General features: G+C 44.6%; 1 protein-coding gene across 1 annotated transcript; it reads right to left on the bottom strand.

The window, feature by feature from the left end:
• Positions 1 to 2,145: 2,145 nt before the first annotated feature.
• On the bottom strand, positions 2,146 to 4,300 carry LOC106027731 (olfactory receptor 10AC1-like). The gene is made up of 3 exons (XM_013152571.1): positions 4,159 to 4,300; positions 2,688 to 3,130; positions 2,146 to 2,610 (listed from the first exon to the last, which is right to left on the bottom strand). Exons 1-3 carry the CDS (start codon positions 4,298 to 4,300, stop codon positions 2,146 to 2,148), a joined length of 1,050 nt encoding a protein of 349 aa, XP_013008025.1.
• Positions 4,301 to 21,652: the final 17,352 nt, after the last annotated feature.

Raw genomic sequence — 21,652 nt, 5'->3', positions numbered from 1 at the left:
GCATTGCAGTTTCTTTCTATATTGTTCAGTCAAGGTTTCTGTCATTTTCCTATGCTCCTCTTTTGTATCTCTATCTTTAGATATGCTCAGCAATTCTTCCATTATGTTTGTGATTTCTTCTTTTCTTTGAGGTATTATTTTTCTGTGACTACTTTTACTGTCAGTTTACTTCAGTTATTAGCTTCTCAGATTTCAGGTGTGTGACTTCCATGGTCATATCTCGCAGACTTGTTCTGTGTGGGCTGGAGGTCTGAAATTGTCTTTTGCTCCTTCATTTGACATTCTCCTGGGTTCCTGCCAACAAGCTGGTTGTGGGGTTCCAGGCACTTCTGACATTCGCTGCCCCTCCTTGGTGTGGAAGAATGGGGCCCGAGGGTGTGGGACAGGCTTCTCCAGACCTGGGCAGCTATACTTAGGCTTCCCTGATAGCCAGGGGTGTGTGGTGGAGGGCTGCTGCCTCTCTCAGTCTATGTATCTACACTGAGACTCCCACAATGGTGGCATGCACACAGGTGTGTTTGTCTGATTCTCCTGGTGGGTGCTGGCTGCCCAAAGGAAGCAAGCATCTCTAATGGCAGCCTGCATGCACCTGGGGCATAGCTGTTTTTTTTTTCTCCCTGTCCCCACTGGTTGTCTAGGAGAGGAAGGAAAGGTTTCTAGCTGTGGTGGCAGAGACACAGGGCTTGGTCTGGTTGTATCTCTCTGCCTAAGCTGGATTCCTGCAGGAAGCTTTCCAGTGGTGGCCAGGTAGGCATTTTTAGGACACTAGCCACCATGAATTAGTTTGTCATTGCCCTTTGAGTAGAACAACATGGTAAGTGTTTTCTGGGTCTCACATCTTAGACTTACTATTATACCCGTGGTGTCCTTTTTAGTTGATAGGTGTAGTTCATCCTTTTTAACAGCTGTGTACTACATTGTTACCTTGGTTCATGAACTGAATTCATTCCACAATTCTGCAGAAGATGACCATGTTTGAGTTCATCACCCAATGCAGAGTTTGAGATGCAAGAACAAGGTATTATTGTGTTTCATGATGTAAATATGCCACAAGTTACCAGAACTCCTGCAGTGGGCTCCAATCCACTGTCTGGAGTTATGATGCATGGTGGGAAGAAAGAGTGAGAGACAAAATCAGGGTGCCACAGGGATCAGAGACAACCAGTTATGCTCTGGGAACAAAAGGCCATGAGACCCCAGACCTTGGTATTTATTCATTGAGGAAGATGGTGAGGGGATCGTGGCTGGATGCGCTAAACAAGAGGCAAGGCTTGTAACAGGGAACAAAGCATTCTTGTGGAAGGGACAGGAACAGCCCGACTTAGCTTACAGTTAATGAGTAACCTGCTCTGCAGCCTGTTCTGGGGAGGGATTTCCCTCTGGAGCCAGGCAGGCCTCAGTGCTGATGCTGTCTTACATCTTAGCCCTGTAGGATCTCCATTCATCTGTCTGAGCTCAGCCATGCCCTCTGGTGACTAACACTGCCAGTCCATTGTCAGCCACCTGTTTTCAGGAAGACACAGCCCCAGCCAGATGCACTGAGTGAGCTGAAACCCAGCTTAGGGAGGTCACCTCCGAGCAGCCTTCGCTACTTGCAAGTGTAACACAGTCACACTTGGGCCTGGGTGGCTGACTTGGGAGTCCTCTCTGAGTTGTTTTTACCTTGCGCACACTGGCTGGCATTTGTTCCCAGTCTTCTGTCAGGAATGCTTCTGCCTACTTGTCCAGCAGCTCTTGGTTCTCTTCGGAAGACACCACGTGGCTAGGCGTAGAGCAACAGTTCTCGGCTAGCAGGTGTTTTCCCCCGGGGAGCCTATGGGTACTGTCCAGTGACTTCTTTTCAGGCTGCACACAGGGCCTTGTGCCTTGCTCTACCACTGAGTCATACCCTAGTCCTCCAGTAACATTTATGGTTGTGAAGTCTTAGGGGAGCCATCTAGTAAGTGAGGCGGCTGCAAACCCTGTGGTATAGAGTGTCCCCTACAACAAAAAACTGTCAGGTTCAAAATGCCAGCAGATACTGAGCTCTGGAAGTGTGGGATTTTGAGGTCTTCAGATGCCACCCACAAATTCCTTTCCAGGGAGCACCCTGGAGCCTCAGACAGCTCTGGAATGGGGAGATCCCCATCAGCAGGGCAATCTGGGTTAGGTTAGCTCCCCCTGGTGGGCCTCCCCCAGTGTCCTCTGGCTGAGGGCCCTCTGCAGGGCCCCCTGCATGTCCCTGTTGCGCAGTGTGTATATGGCTGGGTACAGCAGCGGGGTGAGGTTGATGTAGACGAGCGACACCAGCTTGTCCTCCTCCAGGGAGCTGCTGCTCAGGGGCCTGGCGTACATGGCTGTGGCACAGCCATAGTGGAGCACGGCCACCGTGAGATGGGACGCCACAGTGTTGAAGGCCTTGTGGCGGCCTGCAGCATCCCCAACTCCCAGGATGACCACAATCACCTTGGTGTAGGACAGGAGGATCAGGAACAAGGGCAGCACCAGCAGCAGCAGGCAGGCCACCAGGAGCACGTTCTCCTGCAGCTCCCGGTTTCCACAGGCCAGCACCAGCACGGCGGGGAGGTCACAGAAGACGTGGTTGACAAGGCCACCGTGGCAGAAGGGCAGCTGGAATATGGCGGTGGTGAGGCTGGCCGCCAAGACTGAGCCTGCCATGCAGCAGCAGGCCAGAAGGCCCAGCAGACCTCTGTGGTCATAAGCTGAGGGTAGGAGAGAGGGCGGCAGATGGCCAGGTAGCGATCCAGGGCCATGGCGGCCAGCAGCAGACACTCAGAGCCGCCCAGAGCCACAAAAAGGCCCATCTGGGCAGCACAGGTGGCAGGGGCCACAGCCTGGCCCCCGGGAGGCAGGAGGAAGCCGGCCAGCATGCGCGGGGTGAGCACCAGCGTGTAGGCCACCTCCACAGCCGACAGTGCACCCAGGAAGAAGTACATGGGGGTGTGCAGTGCAGGCTCGGCCAGGGCCAGCCCCAGGATGAGCAGGTTCCCTGCCAGTGTGGCCAGGTAGAGCGGCAGGAGCAGGGTGAAGAGCAGCACTCGGAGGCCCGGGGGCCACCCGGAGAAGCCCAGGATGATGAACTCCTGTGGTGCAGTCCAGTTGGACTCAGGCCAGGGGCTCACGGGAGGACCTGAGGGAAGACAGGCCCGTGGGCCAGGCAGGGTCAAAGGGACTCTGCTCTCCCAGGAAGTGGGTCTGTGGTGCTCTCGAGCCTGAGAACCTTATGCCAGGCCTCTGGGGTCTAGTCCTTGCTCCCAGGCCCCTCTCTACTTCCCTGGAGACTTGGTACTTGCCACCCTCTTCCTCTGCTGTCTAACATCCTCTGAGAACTCAGCTGTGCCACGCCATTGTTACCATTCCTGCTGGTGTCCCATGCCCTGTGTGATTCCAGAAGTCCTGGTTTCTTCTTGAGCCCTGTCACTCCTGTACTCCCAGTTCTCACCAGCCCTTTCCTCCTGTTCCTCCCCATCACACACTTTTTTAAAAGCTGTACTAGGGATTGAACCCATGACACTAGACTGTGCTGTAACCCCATCCCCTTTTTATTATTTTTTTGAGACAGGGTCTCACTAAATTGATAAAATGCCTAAACTGGCCTTGAATTTGTAATCCTGCCTCAGCCTCCCAGAGCAGCAAAGTCCATCCCCTTAAAGCAAAGTCATAAGAGAATGCACTAACACTGACCCAAAGCACCATGAGATAAAAATAAATCTCCCAGTGAGAAGGGCCTTCTGCGACCCTGTCCATTTGCAGCTTTCATGTACAGCCTCCCCTATGATGCAGGTGTTTTGGGGAGATTTACAAGGAACGAGAGGCCCAGGAAATGCATTTCCAACATACTGTATTTGCTAACTCCCATCTTTCCCATGTCTTCAGTCCTTTATAAAACTCTGACCTTTCACCCTTGTGCACAATTCCTTTCTGGAAACTCTCCCACTGTCCCCGTGATAGGGCTTCTGATCTGAACAAACCCTCGTTCTCTTTGGGTAAATTCCTTTACCACCTGCGTCACTGACCCTCCCTAACTAACGTCCTCTCCCTGCGCTTTCCTCTCCTCCTGTGAACCTTGATGGCTGTGAAGGGCTCCTAGCAGAGCCTCTGGCTCCTGCTCACTTCCCCTAACTAGGATGCCCTGCCCTCAGCTCCAGGTGTGGATACCGCTTAGTCTCGCCTTCTTTGCTCTCAGGACTAATCCGTGCTGTTTAGTACAGCACTGCTGAATCTTTGCAACGTGGCTTCTGGCTTCGCTCAAGCCTCTCTCCCTGCACACCGCATCCCAGCTACTCCGATGTGGCGCCATTGTTTCACGCATCCTGCCTGGCTTCCGGGAATTCCCCCACGGTCCCTGCAGTACCCACCAGGAAACATCCCATTCTTCCCTTGTGGTCCATTCACATACCACCTCCTGGGTGAGGACTTCTGTTCCCCTGGCAACCTCTGACCCTACGGTAGTTAAGGCAATGCCACTAAACTCAGTTTCCTGGAATGAAAGATTTGAGTTGTATTTGTCTGAGTTGTTTGCTGAATTGTTGTAAATAAAGGCATGAATTACTCAATCCTCATTTTTCCCGGATTTGCTTCTCCAAGCCCTACTGTGTTTGTGACCCAAGTATCTGGCCCTGTATATTCAGAGTCACAGCCCACTTTTACCCCCGCAAGTTGTTCCACATTCTGTTGGACTCTTCCCTTGGCTTGTTTGTTTTGCTGTATGGGGGAACTGAACCCATGGCCTTTGCACTGAGCTATGTGCACCCTTCTTTATTTTGCATTTTTTAACAGGCTGCTGTTAAGTTGCCAAGATAGCAAGTCTGTGCTGAAACTTGTAATCCTGGCTCTCAGCCTCCCAGAGTGTTAGGATTACAGGAGTCCACCACCATGGCTGGCTCCTTGATATTTATTATTAATGTTACTGTCAACCGCTGGTGGGGACATGTAATTAATCATCTTCATGGTAGCTACTTCCCAAAAGCACTAGTCATGCCCCTCTCCACACCCAGCCACCAAAGGTTGTCTGTCAGCTAAGAAACACGATCTCCTCTCCTCTCCTTTCCTCTCCTCCCCTCCCCTCCTCTCCCCTCCCCTCCCTTCTCCTCCTCTCCCCTCCTCTTCTCTTCTCTTCCCCTGATCCTTAGTAATTTCCTCCTTGGCAAGCTAACTTGAGCTTACCTCTCCAAGAAGCCTGGGATGGCTATGTTGGAGCACTGCTTCCACACCTACCTACCGTGGTCGATGTCCAGCAAGGCTGTGAAATTGCCAGAGAGGGCTGACGTGATAATACATTTCCACTGAAGTTGTCCCTTGATATTTAGCCAATGATAGATATCCTGGTCACCTCACAAGGAGCTGACAGTACTTTCAAGTTATTTTTGTAGGGCTCAGACCAAGAGCCACTACACCAACAACCATGAAAGCCATGATCTTCCTGGGAGGAGGTTGGTTTCCACTGCTTTTCTCTGGAGGCAGTTCAGCTCTTTTCTTTCTTCTGGGCAGCTTCTGTATTCATCTTCATCTTGAGCATCATGTCCTGGCTTCCAGTGCAGATCCCGCATCTTCTGGCTCAGATCCTTCAGCCTTTGAGCACAGACTCTTCAGCCTACAGCAGGGGCCTTTGTGTCTTTCTGGTGTAGGTCTCCTGGTCTCCTTTCAAGGATCCTTTGCCTCCTGATATGAACTTGCACAGGACATTGCCACGGGCTCCAGGCCTTTGACTGGTTCGTTCAGGTCTCCAGTGCACCGACAAAATTTTTTGCTCTTCTACATCTGACTCTACTGCCATGTTTTAACCATAATGAAATGACCAGTGTAAGAGGAGATGGAAATGCTTGATCTAAACATTATATAATGTACTGAAAAAAAATCAAGTGGGGCCCCATCAACATGTATAATTTTGTTTTTATGTACCAGCTAAAAGTATAATTAAAAGATATTTTTAGTGGGTTAAGAGCCTATAAAGACTTTTGGAGACATTGGTTTAATGTAGAGTTGGAAATCACTAAGCAGGGTTGTTAAATTAGGCGCAACATGATTGATAGTGACAGCTCAAGAGAAGGGACTCACGGTTAATATACACATCAAGAAGGCTCTTTCACCCTGGCATGGTAGTGCATGCCTATAATCTCAGCTAACTGGAAGACAGAGGCAGAAGGATCTTGAGTCTAAGGCCAGCCCGAACAACTTAGTAATATCTTGTCTCAAAATATATAAAAGGGCTGGGGGTGTAACACAGTGTTGAGCTCTTGCCTAGCCTGCACAAGCCCTGAGATCAATCCCAAATGCTGAAAAAAGCAAAGCTCTTCCCAGCTCTCCCACCATGCACACTTGCACATGAGCATGCCAGGATCCAGTGAGCCTCAGGATGAGGTCAGCTTCCTTTACCTCTGGGCTGGCTTTGGTGAGGCCTCAAGCTAGAGCCGGAGGTTTGGATCTGGGTGTATCTGGCCTCTGATATGCACATGATGCTGCTCAAGTTACAACTTCTCTGGGTCTCAGATTCTTCATCTGCCTCCGTGACATGGAGTTTTGGCTCTGGGACCCTAAGATCAGCCCACAGTTGTTGGTGTTCTTGCTCAGAAAAAGCAGCAGCCTCTCTTGTGCTCCTCTTCAAGCTAGCATGATCCACAGTACTTGCAGGAGCTACGGGTGCATGTACAGCTGCATACTGCTTTCAGCTCTATCGGTTACCAGACATTACATCTTAGAGGGTTTTAGCTGATCATACCTCAGCAACATCCGCTGGCCCCCAGGATTTTTAATGATTGCTTTACATGGAGCCCACCCTGCACGGTGGTCCCTGCATTTAGCAAGCACTAATGAATTAAAGAGCACAAAAATATTGAGATGTGCTCAGTCATGTCTCTGTTTCTTACTCACCATGCTCAGGTCACATTCTACCTTAGCTGAAGGCAGGCATGGAGGTGCACAACTATAAGGCAGGCAATCTGGGGGGCTGAGGCAGGAGGAACCCAAGTTCAAACCCAGCAGGGCAACTTAGCAGGTAGGTAACCTGTCTCAAAATAAAAAAATAAAATAACTGGGGATGGAACTCAGTGGGAAGGTCCAGGGTCCAATCCCTAGTGCCACAAAGCAACCAAAAAAAAAAAAAAAAAAAAAAAAAAACAAGGCAAACACCCTCTTAATAAAGACTTACCTGCAAGGATGAATAAGTAAAGGGGGACAGAGAAGAAAGCATGTGGATATGGGCAACTGAGGCCCACAGGACACAGGACCACATGTACTTACTGTTCTAACACGGAGACCCAGGTGCCTCTACTCGTCCAGCCCTGGTCCCTCATCCCCATCCCCTGCCCCCAGTTCTCCCTCCTTGCTTTCCCAGACTGAAGTTACCTTGTGTTTACCCTGCATTAGTGATGTCACTGTGTCCCAAAGCACTCAAGGCAGTGAAATGACAGGAGGACAACTACTGCGACTGCTACTGTTGCCGCTGGTTATGGAGCGCTGACACTGTGCAAAGGCTGTTCTGAGCACGGGCACCCTGTATGCCGTCCCTCCCAACTGCCTTCTACCCCCTGTTTCTTTCCTTTCTTTTTTCCTGCTGGGGATTGAACCCAGGAGTGCTCCTCCACTGAGCAACATCCTCATCTCTTTTTATTTTTTATTTTTGCGACAAAGTCTTGCTAAATTGTCCATGCTGAGATCAACTTGCAGTCTTCCTGCCTCAGTCTCCCAAATTGCTGGGATTACAGGCATGGAGACAAGCCATACTGTTACTTATATATAGTTATATTCTGATAGTTATAAGACAGCTCTGCAATAGGCGTTGTTACTTATAAAGGAGGAAGCTGAGACTTATGGTGATAGAGCTGTTACAGAGGGTCACATAGTTTCCCTTAAGCTTTGTCTCCAGCTGTCTGATTTCAAAGTCTATGCTCTTGTGTGAGGAGATCTACTTCACTGTGTGTGTTCCTCTGGTCTGTTGGCATCTTTCTTGCACCCACAAGAAAAAAAAGAAACAATCAGCCTGCAAAGTATACATAGAGACAAAGAGGTACAGAGCCAAGCGAGGCATGGTGGTTCCCACTTGTAGTCCAGCACTCTGGGAGGCTAAGGCATCGCACATTTGAGTCCAGTCCAGGCAAGGTAGTGTCTTGGCAAGGCCCCATCTCAAAATGAAATAAAAAGGGCTGGCGATGTAGCTCAGGATGAAGGCCCTGGAGTCAATCCCATTCCCACCCAAACACACACCACCACCACCACCACCAATAAAATAAAAGTGGTGCAGAATCAGAAAGAGGCACCACCAGGGGCTATGTGAGGCTGAGGTGGGCAGCTGGCAGGCAGTGGCTGACCAGCGAAGAGTGACGACGTGTGTCATGCTCCACCTGATGCCGCAGCCCCAGCTTAGTGGTTCATCAGGCCTTGGGCTACAAAAGTGGAGCTGGATGGAGAAGGGTTGAGAAGGAGAGATTGCAGGTGGGGCATCTCCAAGTCCCACCAGCTTCTGAACCTGGGACTCCTTCCTTCTAGGATGTTTCTCTCAACTTCAGACATCCAGTTGGATAGCTCTACCAGGAGCTCTGGACTCAGTCTCTATCACACCCCACAGAGAGTTACCTTCCATGCTATTCCTGGAGGGAATGACCGGAGTAGGAGAGAGTAATTTAAAGATGTCCAGATGCAGGACCACCATACCCCGACTCCCAGCCTTCTTCAGCTCTCAGATCTTTGGTTGGCCAAGCCCACTGCCCACCCTCCTGTCCTGGAAGGAAGATAAATACTAGCAGTGACTCCTGAGAGAGAGAGACAGAGAGAGATCACATTAGGATTGAGGAGGTGAACTATGATTGTGGTTAGAAGCCTGGGTTCCACCCATCACAAAGATCCCCATAGCTTTACCGTATGAGCCTCCAGTGTTGCAGGGCTCAGTCTTTACTTTCAAGTCACACAATAACCTGCATTTGCTGTGTGCTTACCCATTTCCCCCTGATCGCACATGCACTTCTCCAATACCAAAATGCCCATTTCCTACCTGGAAATTTACTCATTCTTCAAGGTCCAGATAAAAGCAAAAATAAGAAAATCACAGAGTCCCCTGTGAGAGTTGTAGAAAATGAGAGCACACGATCCCGACTACATCTTTATCCCTGGTCATCCAACTGCTGCTCTCAGTAAGGAGGGGCGCTTACTCTGGTGAGGAAAGAGTTACCTCCTAGGTTTCCCAGGGCCCACTTAAGGGTCTGGCTTGATCCAAAGCCCCAGAGCCTCATTAGCGATCTTCTCCCCAACTCTGCTGTCTGAGGAACATGATGGTCTCAGAAGGCTGGGGCTTGAGGGATGAGAAAATGATGACTTGGGAAATGTGAGCTTCAGTGTCCTGGGAGGGTCTCAAACTTTGGGCCAACGGACAGGAATCTGTTTTCTTGCAGTGATAATGGAACTGTCTACAGCAACAGCAGGGACAGACTTGAATGCAAGGGGATGAGTAGCCCAAAAACCTTTGGCAGCTGTGCCTATAGACAGGAAGGTTACTGCTCTGTCCACCTTTTCCTAAAATTGGAACCAAAATGGAACTACACCATCTCTGACCATCTCAGGATGGATTGATCAGGACAAATATCAGCAATATGGTAGACTAGGAGGTCCCAGTCCTTGAATCTCACAAAAAACCAAGGATCTAGCAGCTTTCCATGGGCTTCGACAGCTCTAGAGATCCCCAGAGTTGACATAGGGAAAAGCAGCACCTGAGCTACAACACAAAACTGAATGACCTCTTAGAGAAGATAAAGAATTGTTCCATTTTCTCATGGCATCCCATCTCCAAGAATGGTACACACAGAGATGAGAAAATTCCCTTTGCCACAGGTTCCTCTACAGGGGAAAAGTGTAACAGGAGAACCCAGCAGCTTTTACCACCAGCGATCCCAGCATCCTTCACTGGTGTGACACATTCCCAGTGACTTCCCTGCCCAGGACCTCCGTGGGCCTTCACTGCCCTGCACTGGTACCCATAAGTCCAGGGCCACTGTGACTCCCCACACAGCCAGCCAGCACCCTGGTGCCCACCTGTGAGGGAAGCTTCTGCCTACTGAAGCCGTCTTTAATGCCTGGGCATCATGACGCTTCTTCAAATGAGACGCCAGTGCAACAAGGAACCCGAGAAATGAAGGCAATAGGAGCCCTCTAAAGGAATACAGTCCACTTCCAGTAACTCAAAGCAAAGGTGATCTATAAATTATCAGAAAAGACATTCTAAGTAATTGCCTTGAAGAACTGCAGAGAGCCACATGAAACCACAGATGGATAACTCAACAAATCTGGGGAAGTAATGCGTGAACAAGAAGTTTCTCAAAGACTGAAATCATAAAAGGGGATGAACTGAAACTAAGGTATGTAGTGACTCAAATGGAAAAATGCAGTCGCGGTTCACCAGCAGGTTTGATCAGGAAGGATCAGTGGCCATGAAGACCGTCATTTGAGATTTTTCAATCTGAGGCCAAAACAGAAAAACATGAAAAAGGAAGAAACTCCATAGGATTATGGGATGTCATCACGCAAACTAATCCATGGGAGCACTAGAGGAAAGAGGAAAATGGTAGAAAAATAGTAACAAAAATCTTCCTAATTGAGGAAACAGGCATCCGTATTTAAAACGTGCAAAGGACCCTGAGGAGGTTTCATGTGAAGAGGTTTTCACTGAGATACATTATAATTAAAGTTTCAAAATTCAAAGAGAGAACTTCATGAGAAACATGGAAAAGTGATTCATCATATACCAGAGAATTAGATGATGTATTCAATGCACTAAAGAAAAACCTGACAACTAAGAATCCAGCCTAGATAAGTCCCATGCCTAGAACTACCCTGCGGTTCTACATGAGGTGTAACACATCACCTTAAGCTGCCCTTCAGTTGGAGGCAAAGCCAAGCATGGTGGCACTTGTCCATAGGCTGAAGGAGGAGGATCACCTGAGCCAGGCGTTCAAGGCCAGCTGGGGCAACGTAACAAGACAGCCCTGCAAAGAAGTTGAAGAGAAAGCCTTTTCTAGACAAAAACTGTAGGATTCTATCACCACAAAACACGCCTTACAAGAAATGCTTATGGCTATTCTTCAAATTGAAACAAACATACACTAAAAAGCAGCATGGAAATATGAATACCACTGATAAAAATCAGTATACAAATAGAGAATAAAATAGCACTATAATAACCATGTGTAAGTTACTTTAACCTCAGTGCAAAAGTTAAAACACAAAAATGATAATAATTAGAATCACAAAACGTTATGAATGGATATAATACATATAAGAAGTAAACTCAAACTTCAAGAACACAAAGTGTGGAAGACAGAGTACAATACAGTTTTATTCTTTTTTATTTGTGCTGGAGATTGAACTTGCCAGGCAGGCTCTTTTGCTGCTGAGCTAAACCCTGACTACAATCCAGTTTATTAGGTGGTTGAATTTAAATTGCAATAACCCTAAAGTAGCTGGTTATACCTATTTTCTGAATTCCTCCTGTTAACCACAAAAGTGAAACCTATAATCGATTCACAGAAAAGGAAAAAATTCAAAAATCAAATAACAGAAGACATCAGGACAGAAAGAAAGCAAACAACGACAAAATGGCTGGAAAACAAAAAGTGGAAATACTAATACTTCAGTTATCACTAATTATTTTAGCTAAGTGTGGTGGCCCACATCTGTAATCCCAGCACTCAGGAGGCTGAGGTAGTAGGGTCACAAGTTAGAACTCAGCCTGGGCAACTTACCAAGAACAATCTCAGGACAATGAAGAGGTGAGGGCAGTTGGGATGTAGTTTAATGCTAAAGCCCAGGGTGTAAACACTCGCCCCAGTTAATTATGAATGGATTAAATTCCCCATTCAAAATCATAGAATGTTGGAGTTTTAAAAAGCCAGCTGTCAGTGGGCTTACTTTAAGTACACATATATGCTGGAAGTGAAAGGCTGGGAAAAACATATTTAATGCAAATGATAAACAAAGAAATGATGGGGTGCGGGATTTGTATTAGACAAAACTGGCTAAGAAAAAAACTCTTCTAGATGTAAAGAATGCTGTTATATGATGATAAAATGATCAATTTGACAGGAAGATATGATTGTAAATATATATGCACGTGACATTAGAGCACCTAAGTTAGAGCAAACATGGACAGATCTGAAGGAAAAATTGACAGAATTCAGCAACAGTAGAGGACCTTACAACCCAGATGACAAGAGACCTAGACCATCCCAAGCAAGAAGAAACAGCTGACTTACAAGGCACTAGAGACAAAATGAAGCAGACATGTACAGAACTCTCCGTCCAATAGCAGGAGGACTCACCTTCTTCCCAAGCACACATGAATGTTCTCCCAGATCATGGTAGGTCACAAAACAAGTTTTAACAAACTTGAGCTTGAGATCATCCCGAGTATCTTACAATTACAATGGAGGGGCACTAGGAACAAATAACAGAAGAAAACTCACAGGTCCCCTGGAAACTAAACAACATACTTTTGAACAACCATTAGGTCAAAGAGGAAATCAAAGTGAGTTTGCAGTGTACCTTGGGACAAACGAAAATGAACATACACTCACCGACGGTTACAGGAGGCAGAAAAGGGAAGTTTATAGTGATAAACACTGAGGGATGGCAGAGGCCCGCTTCTGGGGCCCAGGATGAAAGGGAGGGGACGAGGCTCAGCTGCTGCCGCCACCACTTAGCCTCTGCCTGACCCCTGCCTGGCACAGAATGTGGAGGCCACTGAGCAGGACGAGGAACAGTCAGAGGTGTGTCCCCACAGGTGAGAGCTCGCTCTGTATTCAACTCAGGGGTCTCCCTGATGGACAGTGACTTCCGTTGGGTGTTTTCCAGCTACGCAAAATTGTCAAGGTTGCTATCGTGAAAGAGAAAGATACAAGGAAGAGTAACAGCATTGTATTTATATTATTTATTTAGATAAAGACTGCACATGACTTCACTGGAGCCATGAAGAACAGTTATTTGGTTGAGTGATAAAGCAGGCAGTGATGGGCAGCTGATTTCTCCATCTGAGGGCGAGACTCCTTCGATCAGTCTACAGTCCCTGGATCACTCTAATAGCCAGCCTGTCTGAAAAATATGCTTGGAAAATGTGAGCCTCTAGAAAAGGAAGAGAAAAAGAAATGAAAAGAAAATCTGTAAAGCAGAAGAAAATGAGGAATGGGAAGAAAGGAAAGAGTCAGGGGGGATCCTGCTCCTGGCAGTCTCAGTCGAGCCCTGGCTTTCCAGCAAACCAAAATTGAACAAAACAAATGGAAACTCAGCGTAGGGGACCTCTCAGCTCCAGATGATCCAATGAATATGAGGATAAAAAAAGGCACGTGTTTCAGAGGTGAGAAGAACTTAGTGGTTAAAATTATATTATGTAAATACCATTAAAGTAAGACATTCTGGAGTACAGAAGTTCAAAGAAAGGACAGATCTCAAATAAACAGCCAATGTTTACATCTCAAGGATTCAGAAAAAGAAAAATAATCTAACACCAAATTAGCATAGGAAAGAAAAAATAAAGATTAAACCAAAAATGAAAGAGAATAGGAAAACAGAAAAACCAAGAGTTGCCTCTTTCAAAAGACAAGTTGACCAACTCTTAAGTATATTAAGGAAAATGAGATAAATTCAGTAATGATAAGAAATAAAAAAATATCATAAAGGACTCTTATGAACAATTTTAGACCAACAAACTGTGTAACCTAGAAGAAATGAATAAATTACTGGAAACATTCAACCCATCCAGACTGAATCAAGGTGGACTGAGGGGTAAAAGAACAGGAAGTGAACAAGAAGCAAACCCCCCTTTGAATTCGCACCATGAGCTGACTGCTGAAGGGAGAGCCAGATGTTTCTGGCGTGCAGGCTGAGAAACAAGAACAGCCAGCATCCTTCAGCACCACTGTAAGTGATCGGCTGATTCAGAGCACACAGGCTGCAATGATAGCTATTGAGGTAAAATACAATTTAATGCTTGTAGTATTTAGTGTTTCACTGACTTTGCAAGTCTAAAGTGGGTAGCCTGATCATCTATTCAGAGGATAACAAAGGCAATGCAGTGCCTATGCAGGATCCCCTTCTGAGGGTGGCAGCCACTGTTAATTCCCTGGTATGTTGTTTCAAAGTCCTGTATCATTTTCATTGTTTTTGTGGGCTGGGTTTTATTTTGTTTTGTTTGATTTTATTATCCCTGATAGCATGGGCAGCTATTTCAAAGATAACAAGATATATCATGGTAGTCATTTTGGATTTACACCTATCTTGTTTTGAAGTCCTTTATTGCTTTCATTGTTTTGTTTTTAATTGCTTCTATTCTGTTTGATTTTTACTATATCTGAAGGTATGGGCAGCTATTTTGAAGACAAGAGGCATTATGTTAACCAGTATTCATTTCATATTGTCTTGAAAATCTTGTTGCTTATACAGGTTTTTTTTAATTTGCTTTATACTGTTTTATTTTGCTTGGTTTTATCCTCTTTAAAATAAAGAAAAAGACTCATTCAAGAAGTAGGAAACATGAACAGATGAATAACTCACAAGAAGAATCAGTAATCAAAAACTTCACGCTTAAGAAAAGCCCAGGACACAGTGGCTTCACCAACAACTTCAACCAAAAAAAAACATTTAAAAAGATATTTCTCTTTAATTATTCCCAGAAATGAGCAGAACACTTCCAAGCTGTTGAGGCTAGTATCACTCTGATACCAAAGCCAGAAAAAGACAACTCAGAAAAGGGAAACGACAGGCCAGCGTTCCTCTCCAATGTAAAAGCAAAGGTCCTCAATAAAATGCTAAAACACAAATTCAAGAGATGCTAAAGGGAAAATACACCATGACCAAGGGGGATTTACCTTGAGATGAGAAAACAGTTGAAAATGTGCAATTTAATCAGTGTGAATCAGTGTGCAGGCGATCAAAGGCCTAGACCACATGATCATCTCAATAGTTGCAGAAAAAGTGTGAAAAAATTAATATCCATTGATGATTTTAAAAACACTCTCAACAAAGTAAATATAAAACAAACTTGCCTCAACATAGTAAGGGCCGTATATGGAAAAATCAAGATGGTGGAATGGAAGCTGGCATCAGATCCCAGCTTCTCTGGGATCTAGAATCAAGACACCTGGGAAAACCCACTTAGGAGAAAGAGAAGAAGAGCTCCAGGAATGAAGAAAACCAGGAAAATTAAGTCATGGAGAAACAGAGAACAGTGTAAAGAAAAGAATGAACATCCGGAACACAAGCCCCAGCTGGGTTGGAGGTACCTGAATCTGTCAGCACAAGGTCAGTCCAGAGAGGACCAGCAGCCCCAGAGATGAACACAGACTGGCAGTGCCAGGCCCAGGAGACCCCGTGGTTACTCTCAGCTGTGAATGCCGCGTGGGGTTTACTCTGCAGTCGATTCCCTCCTGTAGCAGGCTAGCTTGAGCGGAAAAGCACAACTGTACCCATTGTAACTAGGAGTGGAGGATCAGGAGCGAGCCTGACCAGGGGCTCACTGTGTAGGACCGACCCGCTCTGGGAATCAGAAGTCACCAAGCACTGTCACCTCAGAGTCTGGCTGGGAGACAGCCACAGGGGACCTTCTTCCTACAGAGAGGGGAGGGCTGGTCACAGCAGCCTGAGAGGGTAAGCAGCGGGAGCTGGAGCTGTGGAGGACATAGAGGCCCTGTCCACCACGCGCTAAGCCTGTCTCCTGTGGTGGAGGGGCTGGGTCAGAAAGTGCTGAGACTGAGCCCAGTGATGTTTTATGCGTTGATTTTGTGTCTTGCTCCACTACGGAATTTATGAATTAACTCTAGGTGTCTTTGGTGGACATTTTGGATCTTCTATTTAGAGAATCATCTGCAGATAATGACACCTTGACTTCTTCCTTTTCTATACTTAACTCTTGTATTTCTCTTGATCTGATTAATGTTTTGAATACTATAGTAAGTAATGGTGACAGTAGACATCTTTGTCTTTGTCCTGATTTTAGAGGGAAAGCTCTCAGTTTTCTCCCATTTAATATGATGTTGCTACTAGGTTTTTCATAGAGGACTTTAACCATGTTGAGGTAAGGATCTTCTATATCTTTTTTCTATCTATTTTCTTCAGGATTTTTAAAAATCATAAATAATTTTTTTAAAAACTGGGTCTTGAAATGTAATACAGACTGGCCTTGAACTTGTGGGGATACTCCTGCCTCAGCCTCTCCAAAGTTGGAATGACAGGTGTATGCCACTGTGTCCTGCAAAATATCCCCTTTAGGTTATGTGTTTCCCAGTGTTTTGCTGAGATGTTTTGATCTTCTGTATTTCTCCTTTTAGGTTGGCTCTTTGCCTGGTTTTGGAATCACGGTAATGCTAGATTCTAGGAGTATCTTTGTGAGTATTCTTTTCGGTTCAATATTATTAAAGAGTTGAGGAGTAATGAGCATTAGATGTTCCCTAAAGTTCTTGTTGAATTCATCAGTGAATCTATTGGATCCTGGACTTTTATTAGGGGGCTAATAGGGGTTTTGTTTTGTTATTTTTACTTAATCAATTTCATTGCCTATATTGGACTATCTAGATTTTTAAAATCTTCTTGATTCAATTTTGGTAATCCATTTACCTAGAATTACCTATCCATTTCTTCTGAATTTTCCAATTTATTAGAGCCCTGATTTTCAAAGTAGTTACTAGTAACAGTCTGGGTTTTGGCAGAGTCCACTATGATTTCCCCTTTTCATTTCTAATTGCACTGGTTTGGGTCCTTTCTTTCCTCATGTAGGTAAGATTGGCTACAGGTTTGTACATTCTGTTTATTGTTTCAAAGAACCAACTCTGATGCATTGATTCTTCATATTTTTAGCTCTAATTTCATTGATTTATGCTCTGATCATCGTAATTTTCTTCTTTGTACAAGGTTTGAATCTGAATTGTTTCAATTGAGTTCGGATTGTTCTGGGACCTTGAGGTGCATCATTATCTATTTAGACCTGCTCTGTTTTTCTGATGTGGGAATTCACAGTTATGTTTCCCTCCTAGGACTGTTTCTGCTGTGTCCCATGGGTGTCTGGTATGTTATACTGGGATTATTGTTTGATTCTAGGAACTAATTTCTTCCTTGATTCATTCTATGACTTATTGATTATTCAAGAGTATGCTGTTTAATTTCCATGTTTGCCTAATTTCTAAGGTTTCTTTTGCCATCGGCTTCCAGTTTCATTGCATTCTGACCTAATACCATCTATGCTATAATTTTGACTCCTCTGGATTTACTTAAACAAGCTTTATGGCTAGTATGTGGTCTATTTTGGAGAAAGTTCCATGCATCGCTGAGAAGAGTATATATTCTGTTGTTGGATGAGACATTGTAGACGTCTTAAGTTCATTCGTTCAAAGGTTTGGTTCTATTCTGATATTTGTTGATTTTTGTCTAACTGATCTGTCTGGGACAGTGGGGTATTGGGTTCCCATACTGTACTCATAGTGATGCTTATATGATCTTTATATTCAGTAGTGTTTGTTTTATGAAGTTGGGGATGCCAGTGTTTGGTACACATATGTTTATAATTTTTATCTCCTGCTGTTGAATTTTTCCTTAATCATTATACAGTGACCTTCTTTGATTCTCCTGCTCAGTTGCAGCATGAAGTCCACTTTGGTGAAAACAGCACAGCTACGCCAGCTCATTCTCAGGTTCCCACTGCATGGAGTACTGTTTTTCAACCTTTGATGTTTAGTCTGTGGATCTCATCTTGGGTTATACGTGTTTCTTGCATGCAGCCTACCCCTGCACTTTGTTTCTTGATCCATTCCGGCAGTGGGTGTCTTTGGACTGGGGAATTGAGATCGTTCACACTGAGAGGTGCTCACATGTTCTTACCATCGCATTTTCCTGTTGCTGACTCCTTTTCCTTTAACCCTTCTGCCTGACGTCTCACCCTGCCTGGTGTGTTCATTCTGTTAGACATTTTTACATCAAGTGCATCATTGCTTCTCTCTAGGACACCCTGAGGATTTTTTGTTTTGCTTTGTTTTTTGTCTTTCTTTTTGGAGTGCTGGTTTGGTGTTCATGAATTTCTTAAGCTCTTTCCATGCCAAAGACCACTTTATTTCTTCACTAATGTGGAAAGATAGTTTTGTGGGATATATCAGCATGTATTGGAAGTTTTCTTTTAGGGCTTGAAACACTTCACGTTTACCTCTTCTGGCCTTTAATGTTTGTGTTAGGACATCTACTATAATTTTAATAGGTTTTTCTATATAAATGATTTGTTGCTTTCTCTGACAGCTTTTAAAATTTAGTCTTTTTCTTGGGCTTCTGGGATTTTGACTATGATGTGTTGTGGATGGGTTCTGATTGTGGCTAGCTGAGGTTCTAGATACCTCACTTACCCAGGCCTGTTAAATTCTTTTCCCATATTTGGAATGTGTCCTGCTATTATTTATATAAACTGATTTTTAATACCATTTGGATTGTCTTCCAATTTTTTTACTAGAGAATTTCTTGTTCAATGACCAAGTTCTGTTCCTACAACTAGGTCATTAAATGAATTTGTCACTAAATGAAGAATTTTATATAGTGTGTACAATATTCAAAACAAAGAAATGGTTAAAGGAAACTCCAAGTTGATGACTTTGCGTTTATTTGCATAACTCGTAATGCAGTACTATAATGTATAACAGAACATAAAACTATACAGTATAACCAGCAAGAGTCACAGTACTGTACGAATAAGCTGTATTACACCAAAAAATAGACATTGAGGTGGTATGAACCAGATTAAAAACTTCACAGAAAAAGATAGGTCATGAGTCAAAGTGGGGCTTATAAGTCCAAATAGCATATGTTGGGCATAAGTCTGAATAGTCATTACACAATATCTGTAATTCCAATTATTGTAGTGTTCTTTGCATTATCTACCAGTTGTTGGATCAATTTTTCATGTTCTCTTTCCTTCCTTCCCTTACTCCATCCCTCCCTCTCTCTCTTTAGACAGTGTCTAGCTATGTAGTTCAAGCTGGCCTTGAACTCACTATTTAGCCCAAGATCGCCTCAACCTTGTGGCAATCTTCCTGCCTCAGCCTCTGGAGTGATCCTCTTCCTCAGCCATCTGGTTCGCTCTTGTTGCTTTTAACGTATCTCTGAATAATTAGTCACTGACTTCTGCTGTGTCTTCCAGTTATGACTCTGTTTACACACTGATCACTGCTGCGGCCCATACTTTATCTCCTCTTTATCATGTTGAATAATTCAGGTGTGAGACTTACTATTTTATGCCCTTTGATGCCCCATGTATCAGCTTTGGGGAAGCTGGGTGTTTTTGTTACCTCATCTTCCCAAACTACTATTGTTTTTGGGGGGTGGTTTTGTTTTGTTTTGTTTTGTTTTTTGGTGTGTGTACCTGTGTATACTGACTTTGTGGGTTGATTATAGTGGAAAGACCTTTTTGCTGTGTGTATGGAGACTTCTTTGGTTGGTGTCTGCTGTTCGGTGATGTATACTCTGGCATGGTTCGTACAGGCCTTTGCCTCTGTCCTAAGGTCCATCCACTCTCATTAATTTGGGGAAGGAGGTTTCAGTGTAATTGACCTAGCACACAGGTCTCCAGGAATGGGCCATAGCATTGTTAATGACACAAAGGCAATCTTAATATTGGCATACAGAGAAAAGCAACTAATAGCAACAACAGCAATGCCCCGGCAATAGCAATGCAATCAGCAAAAACAATAACATCAAATTCAAACTGGATACTGACATACCCTGAGAACCAATAGATACCACTCTTACCCAGAGTAAAGAGACCTGTAATTCTAGTATAAACATTAAGACAAACCAACCACTGACATACAACTGAATCAATAACTATACTTCCACTAAAAAATAGAAAAGTTACCTATCCAAAGATTAATAAAACTTATTGATGATATTCTAGTAAAAATAGCGGGGGCGGGGGGGCTGGGGATTTAGCTCAGTGGCATAAGCGTCTGCCTTGCAAGCAGGCAGTTGTGAGTTCAATTCTTGGTACTGATAAAAAGGAAAAAAGACCAAAAAAAAAAAAAAAAATAGCGAGAGGAGGGAATGAAGAATGAAAAACATAAAATTTGAAAATTTAATCATTGGAATATGAAAAGGAAGAGGAAAAAGTAAGATAAAGGAGTCCATCAAGGAATAAATGGAAATTAATAGAAATAGATAAAAATAACAGAGAAAAACATTGAGAAAAAAGTAGAGAGCAACATAAAGGAAAAATTAAATGGAAAGAAAAGAAAAAAGGGAAAGCAAACAGGAAAACTTCCCATGGCCCCACAAAAAATGTCATAAACTAAGAAAAGAATAAGTCCAAAGAAAAGAATTCCTCTGTGTTTTGAATGGGTGGTTCCTCTGTAGGAGCTGCGTCTCAGACTCCAGCAGGTTGCGGTTTCCTCCCAGCTCTGTGGCTGGGAATCTGCCCTGCCCCAGAACGTCCCCTGTTCATGCTCCTGGGGCCGTGACAGCCACCCAAGCTGCAGTGTCCTTGTTCACACTGGGAAATGAGAGACTCAATCAAATTACTAGTTCGTGCCTGACGGAGGCAGCGTGGCCCAGCTACAGGTGGACCACTGGGCTTGAGGCCAGCACGCTCAGGTCCAGCAGCCTGTGGGAGGCACATTACCAGTGCTGGCTTCTTACTACGCAGGGTGGGGCTCTGTGTCTTCCCAGCCTGAGCCTAAGTTTCTGGAGGTGGGGAGGGGTCTATGCCTAGCCTGCATCCTCCCCACAGTTGTCTCTCACTCAGGCATTGTGGTAAAACAGTGCTGGGCACTTGGAGGTGAAGTTGTTAATTGTTCTCTGGTTCAGTCTTAAGCAGTTTAACCCCTTCCCGTAATGGCTCCTGATGAAACCTTTGCAGGACAGCAGGTGATGCACCTGATTTCTTCTTCAACTCTAACCTGCTGCGAAGGAGTCACTTTTGGAGTAAAACTTTATATTAAGTCTTTTCTAGCCCTACTGGCCTGGTCCATTATTCTCCCTAGACTTGCTGACCCTCCTAGTTTACCTTCTGTCTCGAAGCATTGGCCTCCTTCATGATCAGGTGGGTCAGTTGATCAGTATCTCTACTGCCTTGTGCCAGAAAGAAACAAAATGCAGAGTGGCTTGGAGTTGGCGTTTGGTAAAGCCAGGGTACAGAATCCACAGGCACTGAGGGGGGTGCAGGGGGCCTGTGTCTGTGGTGGTGACTTCTCTCTGTGATCTTTTCATTGTATTTTTAATTTTGGTTGTCTCTCCTCACCGTTCTCATTTTTCTTTTCTTAAATTTTACCTCCAGTTTTCACTTTTCCCATCCCCTCCATTTTTATTAACTATTATTAGTGTGTAGTCTTTTAGTTTTGATTATTATTATTGCTGATTTTTTATTTTTAATGGTGGTATAAGTTGTTGCTTTTAACTGATTTTAACTGAAGTTAATGTCTGATTTGTCTTTGGGTTTTCTTCATTACTGTAGTTTGTTTTCTCTGTGTTGTACTGGGAATCAAATGCTCCAATAAGGCTAGATACTAAGAAGACCATCAAATAAATGTGAAAGACATATTCATCAAACTAGATGCACAAATCTCAATATAGAAACACATGAAGTATGGAAAAATCAAGGCGATGAAATTCCTGCAAATGTCCAGAGCTCATCAGTAACTGAGAGCAAAGATACTGA

The sequence above is a fragment of the Cavia porcellus genome, unplaced genomic scaffold, assembly GCF_034190915.1.
Source record: "Cavia porcellus strain 051 isolate PalLab524CR breed Dunkin Hartley unplaced genomic scaffold, mCavPor4.1 scaffold_23, whole genome shotgun sequence".
In the NCBI taxonomy this organism is placed as follows: domain Eukaryota; kingdom Metazoa; phylum Chordata; class Mammalia; order Rodentia; family Caviidae; genus Cavia; species Cavia porcellus.
This window is presented reverse-complemented; position numbering and strand designations above follow the sequence as displayed.